The following is a 13,558-nucleotide window of genomic DNA, read 5'->3' on the forward strand; positions in this document are numbered from 1 at the left end:
AGCTATAAATCTGTGTGGGGATGTGGAAGGCAGCAGTTCTCAGGCTCAGACTTTGTCATGAGGTCCTTTCCTTTGCCTTGGGGATGCTTCTCACAAGATAGAGACCTGCTAGGCTTATTTTAGACAATTGTGCTATGCAGTGCTGGAATGTTGAAAAATGAGGGACTTTTGAGACCACCTGAACCAACATCATATTCATTCTGGTGTTTCTAACATACTATTCCCACAGGTGGTTTTTTTTTCATCTTTGACTTACAGACCTTTGATGGGACTGCCTCACAAGGGAAAGCAATCCAAGTATGTTCAGTATTAAATATCAGAATAGGAGAGAAAGGAGGAACCAATGCTTTTTAAGCAGTGATTATGTACTGTGGACTATACATGTTATTTCAAAATGTCTGAATCAGTCCTTAGAATAATTCCGTTATCTCATTTTATAAATCTGAAAGCCGGGGCTTGAAGAGTAATTAATTAACCTCTCAGCAACAGGCACAAGATTTGGGTTCCACAAACAGAACTGTTCTGATTCCCAGGCTCATCTTTTTTTATACTACACCATGTTCTCTCCACAGGAGTTGCTTTCCTTTGATTTTAAAAGAGTCTCCCTGAAACATTTCTCAGTGCTGCTAAGTCACTTCAGTCGTGTCCGACTCTGTGCGACCCCATCCCTGGGACTCTCCAGGCAAGAACAGTGGAGTGGGCTGCCATTTCCTTTTCCAATGCATAAAAGTGAAAGTGAAGTCGCTCAGTCATGTCTGACTCTTAGCGACCCCATGCACTGCAGCCCACCAGACTCCTCCGTCCATGGGATTTTCCAGGCAAGAGTACTTGAGTGGGGTGCCATTGCCTTCTCCGATTGAATTTAATGGGGACCCATTTCTCAGTGGGTCCCCATTAAATTCCCAGTCCTCCCAAAGGACATGCTGCTCTCACTCGGCCCCCCGCCTCCCCGAGGATCGCAGGTGCCAGCTCTCCTGTGCCCCCTAGTGTCCGCTCTGTGCGCTGCACATGTACAGTTCCCTTTCTCACAACCTTGGTTAGCCTCGGTGGATCCATTCTAGTCTGTCTAAATTGATCTGTGTGTGTTGTACCTGGGGGCAATCTCAAGGCAAAGCCAAAGGAGATTCTGCATTGTACACCCCTTAGTCACCAGCCCAGCAGAACCAGGAATAGCAGCTATTCCTGCCATGATTGCTTTACTGTATTAGTTTGGTGCAAATGTAATTGCTATTTTGAACCGTGAATTTTAAATCATGGTAACTAGGCTCAAATCATTGTAACTAGGCTTTAAGAAAAGGCAGAGGAACCAGAGATCAAATTGCCAACATATACTGGATCATCAAAAAAGAAAGAGAGTTCCAGAAAAACATCTATTTCTGCTTTATTGACTATGACAAAACCTTTGACTGTGTGGATCACAATAAACTGTGGAAAATTCTGAAAGAGATGTGAATCCCAGACCACCTGATCTGCCTCTTGAGAAATCTGTATGCAGGTCAGGAAGCAACAGTTAGAACTGGACATGGAACAACAGACTGATTCCAAATAGGAAAAGGAGTACGTCAAGGCTGTGTGTTGTCACCCTGCTTATTTAACTTCTGTGCAGAGTACATCATGAGAAATGCTGGGCTGGATGAAGCACAAGCTGGAATCAAGATTGCTGTGAGAAATATCAATAACCTCAGACATGCAGATGACACCACCCTTATGGCAGAAAGTGAAGAGAAACTTTTAAAAAGCCTCCTGATGAAAGTGAAAGAGAAGAGTGAAAAAGTTGGCTTAAAGCTCAACATTCAGAAAACTAACATCATGACATCTGGTCCCATCATTTCATGGCAAATAGATGGGGAAACAGTGGAAACAGTGGCAGACTTTATTTTGGGGGGGGCTCCAAAATCACTGCAGATGGTGATTGCAACCATGAAATTAAAAGACGCTTGCTCCTTGAAAGAAAAGTTATAACCAATCTAGACAGCATATTAAAAAGCAGAGACATTACTTTGCCAACAAAGGTCCATCTGGTCAAGGCTATGGTTTTTCCAGTGGTCATGTATGGATGTGAGAGTTGGACTATAAAGAAAGCTGAGCACCAAAGAATTGATGCTTTTGAACTGTGGTGTTGGAGAAGACTCTTAAGAGTCCCTTGGACTGCAAGGAGACCCAACTAGTCTATCCTAAAAGAAATCAGTCCTGAATGTTCATTGAAAGGACTGATGTTGAAGCTGAAACTCCAATACTTTGGCTACCTAATGCAAAGAACTGACTCATTGGAAAAGACCCTGATGCTAGGAAAGATTGAAGGTGGGAGGAGAAGTGGACAACAGAGGATGAGATGGTTGGATGGCATCACCGATTCAATGGACATGAGTTTGGGTAAAACTACAGGAGTTGGTGATGGACAGGGAGGCCTGGCGTGCTGCAGTCCATGGAGTCTCAAAGAGTTGGACACAGTTGAGTAAATGAACTGAACTGAAGTGAACTAGGCTCAAACACATCTTTATTAGTCAAAGTAGGAACCATTACAGTCAACACATTTTTGCCAATGAGAAATAAGTTTGCTTATTCCTGTGGTGTAAAAATCTGTCCTTCGGGACTCTTGGCAAGCATTTTTTGACTCTTACTAGTTATGGAAGCATCTTCCCTGCAAAAAGTTACCAGCATACTTGAGGAAGTGGTAGTTGGTTGGCTACCGAGGTCCGGTGAATATGGTGGATGAGGCAAAACTTTGTAGCCCAATTCATTCAACTTTTGAAGTATGCAACATGCGGTCAGTTGTTGTCATAGAGAAGAATTGGGCCCATTCTGTTGACTAATACCAGCTGCAGACATTGCAGTTTTCAGTGAATCTCATTGATTTGCTGAGCATGCTTCTCAAATGTAATGTTTTTGCTGGAATTCAGAAGGCTGTAGTGGATCAGACAAGCAGCAGGCCACCAAACAGTGACTGACATTTTTTCGGTGCAAGTTTGGCTTTGGAAAATGCTTTGGAGCTTCTTCTAGATCCAGCCACTGAGCTGGTCATCACCTGTCATATAAAACCCACTTTTTGTTGCATATCACCATTCAATCGAGAAATGGTTTGTTGTTGTGTAGATGAAGCAAAGATGACACTTCAAAATGATTTTTTTTATTTGCGGTCAACTCATAAGGTACCTACTTATCGAGCTTTTTCACGTTTCCAATTTGCTTCAAATGCCAAGTGACCATAGAATGGTTGACACTGAGTTCTTCAGCACCTTCTCTTATAGTTGTAAGAGGATCAGCTTCGATGATTGCTCTTCAACAGTCATCTACTTCCAATGGCCAGCCACTCTACTCCTCATCTTTAAGACTCTCACTCGTCTCCTTTGCAAAACTTCTTGAACCACCACTGCACTGTATATTCATTAGCAGTTCCTGAACCAAATGCATTGTTGATGCTGTAAGTTGTCTCTGCTGCTTTATGACCCACTCTGACCCATAAGAAAATTGTTCACATTTGTTTTTTGTCTAACATTATTTCCATAGTCTAAAATAAATAGAAAATACACAGCAAGTAATAAGTCATTAGCAAAAAAAAAAAACCATAAAGCAAGAAATGTGCATGAAAATGATGTATAACATAACCACATTTAAGAATGTATTCCAATGTCAAAGGACAAAATTTAGCAGTGCGAAATGACAATTACTTTTGCACCAACCTAATATTTTCTTGCTAATTGATCATTTGTGGTTGAAGGCTGCTGGTGGTGGTTTAGTTGCTAAGTCATGTTTGACTCTTGCTGAGGTCTAAATTATTTCTCAGGTGATCTTTGCATTTTTATGGCAATTCAGTTAACTCCAGGAAACCATCCCAGATCAGTAGACTTGTTCTGACATTGATTATTAATGTTGACTTAAAAAATCATCTTGGGAATTAAAAGATCCCGTTGGCTATGTTGTAGAGGGGTCATAACTTTGATGTCAAATGTCCTAATTCAAACCATTTTTCTACCTCCTTCCACCCTGTGACTCTGGGTGTCTTATTCCACCTCTCAGAGCTTTAAAATCTTTATTCGTGAGAGTGCATTTAAATCCATCTCACAGATGAACATGTAATGAGGTCATGCATGAATATTATAATATATATAAGGTTAAATAGAATATTTAACCTTGTGCTTACTATAGAAAGTTCTCAAAATAGCACTTATTATTCTTTATTAATTCATCAGATGTTCATTAAACACCTAAAATGTTTAGACCTCAGAGAACAACTCAGAAGAAAATAATCATGCAAGTTTATAAGTACAACTGTGATAACTCTCCAAAGGAAAAAAAATCACTGGTTTCTAGGAAGATGTAGGCTGGCTGCAATGAGGAGTGGGAGCAAGAGCAGGCAGAGAAGACTTCCCAAAGGAAGTGATGTTTGAGCAGAGGATTAAAGGATGGTTAAGAGTTAACTCAGTGACAAAATGGGAAGGAAGGACATTCCAGGCAAAGGTGAACAGCATGTAAAAAGGCACAGAAGTGAGTGGGGAAATGTGGCATGTTTGAGAAACTGAAAGAAGCTTGATGTAGTAGGAGTGCAGGCAAGAGCGTGACTCAGACAGGGAGCAGGTGATGTGTCCTTCATCTAAAAGTGATGGGAGTTATTGAAGGGTATCTATCACATTCCAGGTATGGTGGGTAGATAGGAGTGAAATGATTAAATCTTATTCAAAGCTAACTCAGCTTTCATCATGTAGAGCACATTGAAGGGGAAGAGAGAATATGGGCATAGGCAGGGATATTACAAGAGGATAGCCAAGCGAGTGGTAGCCTGAATCATGTGGCAGTGGTGGACACAAAATGGAGTAACAGGATCAAGAGAAATTTCAAAAAATTGACCAGCCTGGCTGAAGCATTGGTTGAAGGAAGAATGGGGAAAAGGGACGCATTATGGAAGATGCCTAGGTTTTTTGCTCAGTATCTGGAAGAACAGCGGTTCCTTCTGCTGAGTGACCTCATTCTGTTATTAAACCCTCTGTAGAACAGACCAGACATTGGAAGGAAGCAAATGGGAGATGTCTCACTATTCTCTTATTGATGCAAATGTGTTCCCTCCCAAGTTCTACACTGACATGTCCCTGCAGAGATCCATTCTGCACTAAGAGCAGTCACACTTCCCTGGTCAAATTCCCGGCAGACAATTCCAGTCCATCATTGTAAGCTGTCCCGTGGCGAAGAGCTGGGTCCTAGGGGCTGGCCTCGGAAGGTGGTGGGTCAGGGAGGCTGAGGGAGTTCAGGGTGCTGTCAGCCTTGGTGTGGAGTCCCGGGGGACTGCCGCCCCTCTGCACACATAGGTTGTGTGGGTCAATCCCTGCCTGGGTCTCTTCTGCCTTCTCCAGGGCACCATGGTGCTGACCAACCTGACTGCTCTGCACAGGGACCCCGCAGAGTGGGCCACCCCCGACACCTTCAATCCGGAGCATTTTCTGGAGAATGGGCAGTTTAAGAAAAGGGAAGCCTTCCTGCCTTTTTCATTAGGTGAGTATTGAGAAATATGAGTGTGGGAACCCAGAGGCCCTCTCTCAGCCCTTCCCTCCTCTTCTCCCTGGTGTTTTGCTTTAGTTGGCATGTCTCCAGGTTCAACAGAAAAATAAAAACTCAGCCTAAAAGTTGAGAATTTTTATTCAGGGTGTTACAGAAGACTATATCCCAGGAAGGTGGCCTCTCAGAGAGCTCTTGGGGACTGTTTCCAAAAGGTAATGAAAGTACCAGGATACGTAGGAGTTCTTGCTGGGGGGGGGGGGGGGGGGATAAAAAAACATGTAATCAAACATCATAAGATTTTGCTAGTCACACACGAAAAAAGACCAGACATTTCAAGTTAATGATTTTAGTGCCTTTCTTTTTATGGGAAGATGCAGTGAAACTATTCCTTTTTGTGCATGCCAACACTCTAGAGCCAGTATCCTCTTTTTTTCCACCCTGAATTGCACTCAGAGCACAGCACTGGGGGCAGCTGCAGTGACTGGCGACTTTGTGGAGAGCAGCAGTCATTGTGTACCAGAACGGCAGGAACAGTGCTCAGTCCACACCAGAGTCCCCTCCAGAGCGACTCTCTCTTGCTGTGGGTTGCACCTCAGGATTCCCTGGGTGGAGCATCACCAGGACTCAGGCCTTTACTTCCTAAGCCCTGGCTTGGCTCTGATGAAGACTTCAGCTTCACGTCATGCTGGCCCCAGAATGCTGAAACAAGAGCTCAGACCCTTCCTGTCGCCCAGAGAGAAGGTTGAACACTTGCCTTCCTTACAGAGTTTTAAATGTTCAAAGATCTTTTTAGGGCAACCCCTTCACACAGAACTAGAGTCAGTTGCTAGGAGAGGATGAGGAAGGGGCAAGGAAAGGGGCTACTTGCTTCTCATTATGGGCATCATCTCAAGTGACTCTAAGTGTCGCAGGCTTAACTAAATGGGATTCTACTCTATCACTGATCCCTAAGAAGTCCTTTTACTGTTTTAAACTCTAATGACTCTTTAAATAACTAGTCAATACATTTACAGGGTATACAATTTGAAAGGTATGAAAGAAGGTGCAGTGAAAACTCCTGGGTTTCCAAACCAGCCACTTCCAAAAGAGCATTTTAATTTATAACATTGTAAAATGAGTGAGAAAACTTTTAGTATATTTCACATATTAAGTTAGGTAGGTTGCAGAGATCATTTCAAATAAATTTCCAATTTCTTAATTCTGTAAGTGTTTCCTGGGCATCTATTATGTATTAGACATTCAGCCCTGAGGATATGATAATGAATGAAGTAGAAAAAAAAAAATCTCTTAAAAAGTGTGTGTTCCAGTTCTGTAAAGCAAGTGTCCTTCAATTAAAAAAATAAATTTAATTGTCATAAAAAGTAAAAAAAGCTTGTGTTCTACTGTAACCTTACAAAGTTCAAATTCTATTCACCACGTTTAGGGATATAGAAGGAACCTGGAGCTTAGCAGGGTCAACTACTGTGTCTGCAGTCATAAAACTCACAAGACAGAGCTAGAACTCAGTGTTGACCAAGTTTATCAAATACTGAAGCCTGTGCTAGCAGCGTCTCTCTCCAAAACAATAACTAAATATTACAATGAGTTGGCACTCTGGAATTTATAGTAGTTTTCTTATCACTGGTTTAAATTAAATATAGATTGATTTTCTACAACAGTATTATTTTGCTGATCATGCCACAAAGGCACAGAGAGGGAGGGACTGGAATTTGTCCATGTAGAAGTGACGCAGAGCCCAGGCTGTAGGACGCTGTCCTGCGTGTATCTGAACTGATTCTGATAGATCTTCTGTGTCTTTCTTCCTCTGGTTCTGTACCACCTTTACACTGGACAAGTCACTTCTTAACATGAAAGCAGACATGAGATGTAGAAATACCTTTCAGTCTTCCTATCTGTAAGAGCTTCAGATTTCCTATTGTAGGACAAAGTTCATGTGTATTTTATGCATTTTAATCATTCTTGACTCACAGTTGTTTTTTTTTTTTGCTATTGAGAGTTATAACATACCCTTTTAATTATAGGCTTCATTTACAAGGAAATTATCTCATTTAATCCTCACAGCAGCCCACTTATTAATAGTTAGGCAATGGATCAGTATCTCATTTCTTAATGTAAGGAAACTAAGAATAAGAGAGGACTGTTTCTTATTCAAGATCTTGTGCCCAAAGAATTGTCAGAACGGGGCCTATTCTCAAGTTCTCATCTAGTGCTCCTTGTTGCATAGTTAAAATGTAATTTACTTGCCCACTTAAAGCCTTTCCATTTTAAGATTCACCAAATTCATATCATATGTATCAAGTACTATATTTCTGCATAACAGATGAATAACTCAGTGACTTAAAATAATCATTGTTGTTGTTGTTCAGTAGCTAAGTTATGTCTGGCTCTTTGTGACCCCGTGAACTGTAGCCCAATAGGCTCCTCTGTCCTCCACTATCTCCTAGAGTTTGCTCTACGAGATAGGGGGAAATTGGAGCCATTTTTGCAAATAGTTGGTCTCACTATCTGTCCTTTTGCTGAGGAGAATGCAATTGAGAGAAGGCAAGCAATTTGGGGGTTTCCTCATGTCCATTGAGTCGATGATGCCATCCAACCATCTCATCCTGTTACCCACTTCTCTTCCTATTCTCAGTCTTTCCCAGCATCTCCTGGAGTTTGCTTGAATTCATATCAATTGAGTCAGCAATGCTATCTAACCATCTATCGTCTACCATCCCCCTTCTCCTTTTACCTTCAGTCTTCCCCAGCATCAGGGTTTTTCCAATGAGTCAGCTCTTTGCATCCGATGTTCAAAGTATTGGAGTTTCAGCTTCAGTAACAGTCTTTCCAATAAATATTCAGAGTTGATTTCCTTTAGGATTGACTGGTTTGATCTCCTTGCAGTCCAAGGGACTCACAAGGGTATTTTCCAGCACCACAGTTCAAAAGCATCAGTTCTTCAGCACTCAACCTTCTTTATGTTCCTACACCCATACATGACTATTGGAAAAACGATAGCTTTACTGTGTATTACTGCTCCCAAGTCTGCAGCTGAGCTGGGAGCTCGACTGATTTTAGCTTTGTCCTCTTGCCTCTTTGGGAGCTGAGCTGACTGAAGACTGAGGGAAGATGACCTCAGCTGAGACAGTGAGGGTCTTTTCCAAATTTCCTCCTCCAGCAATCTAGCCCAGCGGGTGTACATGTAGAACAAGATCCCAGGAGGGAGGAAAGCGCACAGTGCCTCCTAAGGGCCAGGCTGGGAACTGGCGACCCTCACTCCCACTGCCTTCTGGTGGCCACCATCGGTCACCTGTGGGCCCCAGTTCAAGAGAAAGGGAAAGCAGCACAGTTTTCATGGGAAGGGCTATGAAATCATGTTGCCAGTGATGTGGGTAAAGGGAGATAGGGGGAAATTGGAGCCATTTTTGCAAATAGTTGGTCTCACTATCTGTCCTTTTGCTGAGGAGAATGCAATTGAGAGAAGGCAAGCAATTTGGGGATTTCCTCAGCTGTGGCAGAGTGAGGCTAGCTTAAAAGGTTTCAAGAGATAGAAGAATGCACTGACTTATAAAGTCAACACCACTGTCTTGTGTTCTCACCACACTGCCATCTCTGGAGCATGGTGGCTTTGCCTCATTCTTGATCTGGCACTTTGTAAAAACAGCCTCCCTGAAGGGATGGAATGTGGAGACCTCCTTCCCTTCTCTGGAAAGGATGATCAGGTGTGGAATTAGGACACATGCATATTATCAGGGCAGATGGCAAAGCTGTTACTGCAAATTTGTATTTTCTTTTCCTCATTTAAGTTTTTCCCTTTCAATCCAACAAAGCAGCAGACAGCTTCATGAAAGGCAAGAGGCTGAGTCCTCGTTTTTCAAAAAATTTTTTTAATTCACTGAATCATGGGAGATAAAATTATGAAGAACTTTCCCCCAAAACCCTAGGTCATTTCTGTTGTTTTATTAATGAGGTAATTGACCTGGTTAGTTAATGATGGCCAGTTAGTGGAAGCACCAAGGAGAAGGTCCACATTTCCCAATAGTCCAGGATGAAGCTGTGAGATCAAGTTGCCCTCCTTTTCATGATTTTAAAAGCAAATTCATATAATTCATATCTCCTGTCTTCCTGGTATCCTCACCCAGCCACATAATATAGTTAGGAGAGCAATTATCTAACATGTTTGACAAGTGAGACATGTTCAGGTCTATAAGAATAAAGGGTTTACTCATAGCCCAGAGCTGGGTACTGATGAAACGAGTACTGTAACCCTGGTTCCTGATTCCATGGGTCTAGTTTTGTCATATCTGGATTCTTCTAGGAGAATCCTGGGTATTTACAATATAGCTGATCTGGTACTATTTTAACAAAATTCCTCATTGCATTATTTGTGATGGGTAAAGAGATAAGGGGGCTTCCCAAAGCAGTGGTAAAGAATCCACCTGCCAAAGCAGGAGATGCAAGAGATGCGGGTTCCATGCCTGGGTCAGGAAGATCCCTGGAGTAGGGAATGGCAACCCATTCCAGTATTCTTGCTTGGAAAATTGGACACGACTGAGCACACACATACACACACACAAAGAGATAAGGATGAGGGGAACAGAGATAATTAGTTACACACTGGTGGGAAACAGGCACAAAACAATTTAAGAACAATATGATTCTAAAGCATATTTTAATTTATTCAACACTTTTGCAGAAATTCTCTAATTTCATTTCCTCCACAGCTCATTACAGGCAGGGGCAAAATAGAGACATGCTACATTAACTATTTCTAAGAAAGTTTCATTACAAGGGGAAAATACCGAGTAACAGAAGCAATGCCCAGAATTAATTACAGAGAGTAATCCCAGTGACGGTGTGCAGGAGAATCCTTACAAAGACAGTGAGGAAATATGTCTAATATTAACAAGGGTTTTGTCTGAATTTGTAACAGACATCTTTTTTTGTCTTTACATATTTCACAATTTTTTTTCTTTCTTTCTTAGGTATAAAGTAAGTTATTAAAACACCCATAAGAGAGATGATGGTAGAGCCCAGTGTGGGGTGTTGTAGCCCGAGTGGGGGAGGAGGGAAGCCTGGAGCAGGTGAACACAGGTGGGATGAGATGGGGTTGGCCCTGCATGACAGGGAGATCCCCAGTCATAATAGAGGGAATTGTGATGTAGAGAGAAGATGCCTTGTACTTGAGAAACCTTGATCTAACATTTACTTGCTTATAGTTTTCAAAAGTTTCTTTTAACAATTGAGAAAAACTACCTAAAATTTTGTGGATTTTTTTGGTCTGCTTTAGTCATGATTGTTTGCTAATGGATTTTTAAACAACGTTAGGCTAGTGCTGGGCCAACTCAGGCCTCACTTCTCTCATGCACACCCTGCACCTTCACCCTGTGCCTCCCCTGGCTGAGTCCTGTAGGCTGGGAGCGTGCGATTGTGTAATTAGCTCGCTGAGCTTTGGTTAACCCAGGTGTGTGTGTGTGCGCGTTAGTCGCTCAGTCATGTCTGACTTTTTGCAGCCCCATGAAGTGTAGCCTGCCAGGTTCTTCCATCCATGGGATTTTCCAGGCAAGAATCCTGGAGTGGGTGGCCATTTCCTTCTCCATTGGTTAACCCAGGTGGTTGTGCTCAAACAAACTGAATACATAAGGACCCAGAGGCTGACAGGCCCCACCTTTGCTCAGGTTTTACAAGAAGTCATAAAATATTTCAGTCCTTGCTGGTACAGACACCACCTGAACAGGTAACTTTTTATTGTCTTTCAGGAAAGAGGATGTGCCTTGGAGAACAGTTGGCGAGAACTGAGTTGTTTATTTTTTTTACCTCACTTCTGCAAAAATTTACCTTCAGGCCTCCAGACAATGAAGAGTTAAGCCTGAAGTTCAGAATGGGCCTGACCCTCTCCCCAGTCAGCCATCACCTCTGTGCTGTTCCTCGGGCCTGAAGTTGTTGAGGAGAGGGAGGGGAAGGAAAGCAGGAAGAACGGGCCTGTCACCCACCCCTCAAGGCACGGGGCCTGCTCAGAAGTGAAAGGACAGCATCCAGTGACTGGGACAGGTCATAGGAACTGGATTCAGAGGAAACTGGATCCAGACCCCAGCTTTACCATCTCTAGTGGGGCATTGAGGAAATCAGTTTTGTTGTGAGTGATTTCATTTTCATCCAGAGGATTTAAAGTGGACAATGATTTCTTCTCTACAAGGAAGAAGTGCTGTAAAAACCAGAGGAAATAATGGGCCGTAAGTGGCTTGGAAACCATAAAGTGCATCATAAAAGTCACAGCTCTGATCTGCCTCCTTCTGCTTCCTGCCTTAGGTAGGGGTTTTCTCTGGCTTGTTGAGATGGCCTGGGTCAAAGTGGTGCCAAATGGTGGATAAGAGTTAGAAGTTGGGCCCTGGGGCAGCCACTGACCGCGTCCAGATAGGCCCTCACACTTGGTAGCACTGGGCAGGCTTATCCTGCTTCTGCCCCAGACTAGCCCCTGGGAAGTCAGCAGGGCAGGTGGAATTCCTAAGTTATAGGCTGGTTTCTGTGAAGAAGAATGCTCTCTGATTTATCTAACAAAGCCTTGGACTCCAGTGCCAAGAAGAATGTCACCACATTTAACTAAACATGGTAAGCAGGTTAGGGGGAAACAAATGGGGAAATATTTTCTATTTTTTAAGCTCCTCCTTACACTTCAGTCCCCTGTCTGGTATTATTTATTCCCAAGCCATTTCATATTGGATTTGACAGTGTGGTGGGTGTGATCTTTTCTTACAAACTGATGTTGGCTTTTGGTTGGCAAGTATTCCCAGCCTAAACACAACAGCTGAGGCGTGGTAGAATATTTCATAGCAGGAAACTGAAATGCCAGAATCCTGCTCAGCCCTCCTTGTGTGGTCACTGAGGGGAGAAAATGGCACCAACTGGAGGCCAGGTCCCACTGACAGTCCCTGGGTTTGGATGCCAACCCCCATGCAGACAGACACCAACAAACCTAGTGAATGGGACTAAACCATTCAAGGTCTTTTTTCTGACATTGCTACACTTAATTAAATAGCTCAGAACAAAAAGGGCCATGAGGTCATTGAGCTTTTCATTCCTGTTGCTTGGGATTCAGAGAAAAGCTAATTCAATAAATACCATTAGAGAAAGAGACTGAAGAGCAAGAGAAGGTGAGAGGAGGGACAGAAGGCAAGTGAGAGAGAAAGTGTCTGACTGGAGCTAGCCTGAGCCTGTCAGAGCCAAGACACTGTCTGGGAGAGTTGGTTGTGTTCCTAGAGTTTAGATGGAGAATTTGATCTAGAATAGAAACTGAGAACCCTAGCCACCCACCAGTGTGCACTTTCTTTGTAACATCCTGGAAAGTGGCATCTCTGGAAAGCAACCTAAAGGACATTTCTAGAATAAAGCCATTCAAAGCAGACCGTGAACTTCCTGAACATGAGTCCTTCTCTTCCACTTATTTTTCCCCCAGTCAGATATCCACATAGAAGACTGAGAATTGACCAAAATCCTTTTCATTATGTGCTCAGTGGATTTTGTTGACTCATCTCTGAGGTCCATTCCTGCTCTGCTGTGCATTTTCCATGATTCTAGAAGGACAGGAGTTTACTTACTTCTTGTGGAATCAATGGAAAACCCTGCACACTCATCCTAATAGATGCAGTGGGACCCAGACTCAAGTACAGTGTGACAACAATTAACCAGAAAACTTGAGGACACAGGATTGGGAGTAGTTGAACTTTCTGACCATGCAAAATGTCTCCTCCTTTCCTCAAAGCTCACTGGAGAGACTCTAAATTATGAACTCTCTTTCTGTCCAAGCGTTATACAAGTATTTTGTCATCTGTATTTTTGTAACTCTCTTATTCCTGGTTCATGTGTGGAGCTCCAGCTCCCCTTTCCCGCTGCTGTATTCTAAATTTCCCTGCCTTCTTAAAAGGTCGTCAAGTGGATTCACTGTAGGTTACTCTCCTCCCTACTGACCACAGAATCGTTCTGAATCCTTTAGCAGGGCTGCCACATGGCAAAACCCCAGGATGCCCTCATGATGGGCTAGGCGAACAGCGCCCTCTGGAGGTGGACCGGGTACAGCCACACATTACCGGTC

The 13,558-nt window shown here is 42.9% G+C and overlaps 1 protein-coding gene across 5 annotated transcripts in view; it reads left to right on the forward strand.

Moving 5' to 3' along the window:
* Positions 1–11,742, forward strand: part of LOC110126066 (cytochrome P450 2J2-like) — a 39,381-nt gene extending 27,639 nt beyond the window's left edge. For 2 of the 5 annotated variants that reach the window (XM_070468076.1, XM_070468079.1), the window contains 3 exons: positions 573–818; positions 5,346–5,484; positions 5,944–6,860. In XM_070468076.1, coding sequence (XP_070324177.1) covers positions 573–818; positions 5,346–5,484; positions 5,944–6,236 — 678 coding nt within the window. In that variant the 3' untranslated portion in view covers positions 6,237–6,860. Of the gene's footprint in view, positions 1–572; positions 819–5,345; positions 5,485–5,943; positions 6,861–11,228 lie in introns of those variants that run through there. The other 3 variants (XM_070468077.1, XM_070468078.1, XM_020875523.2) reach the window with 3 other exon arrangements.
* Positions 11,743–13,558: the final 1,816 nt, after the last annotated feature.

Source organism: Odocoileus virginianus, chromosome 5, assembly GCF_023699985.2.
Source record: "Odocoileus virginianus isolate 20LAN1187 ecotype Illinois chromosome 5, Ovbor_1.2, whole genome shotgun sequence".
NCBI lineage: Eukaryota > Metazoa > Chordata > Mammalia > Artiodactyla > Cervidae > Odocoileus > Odocoileus virginianus.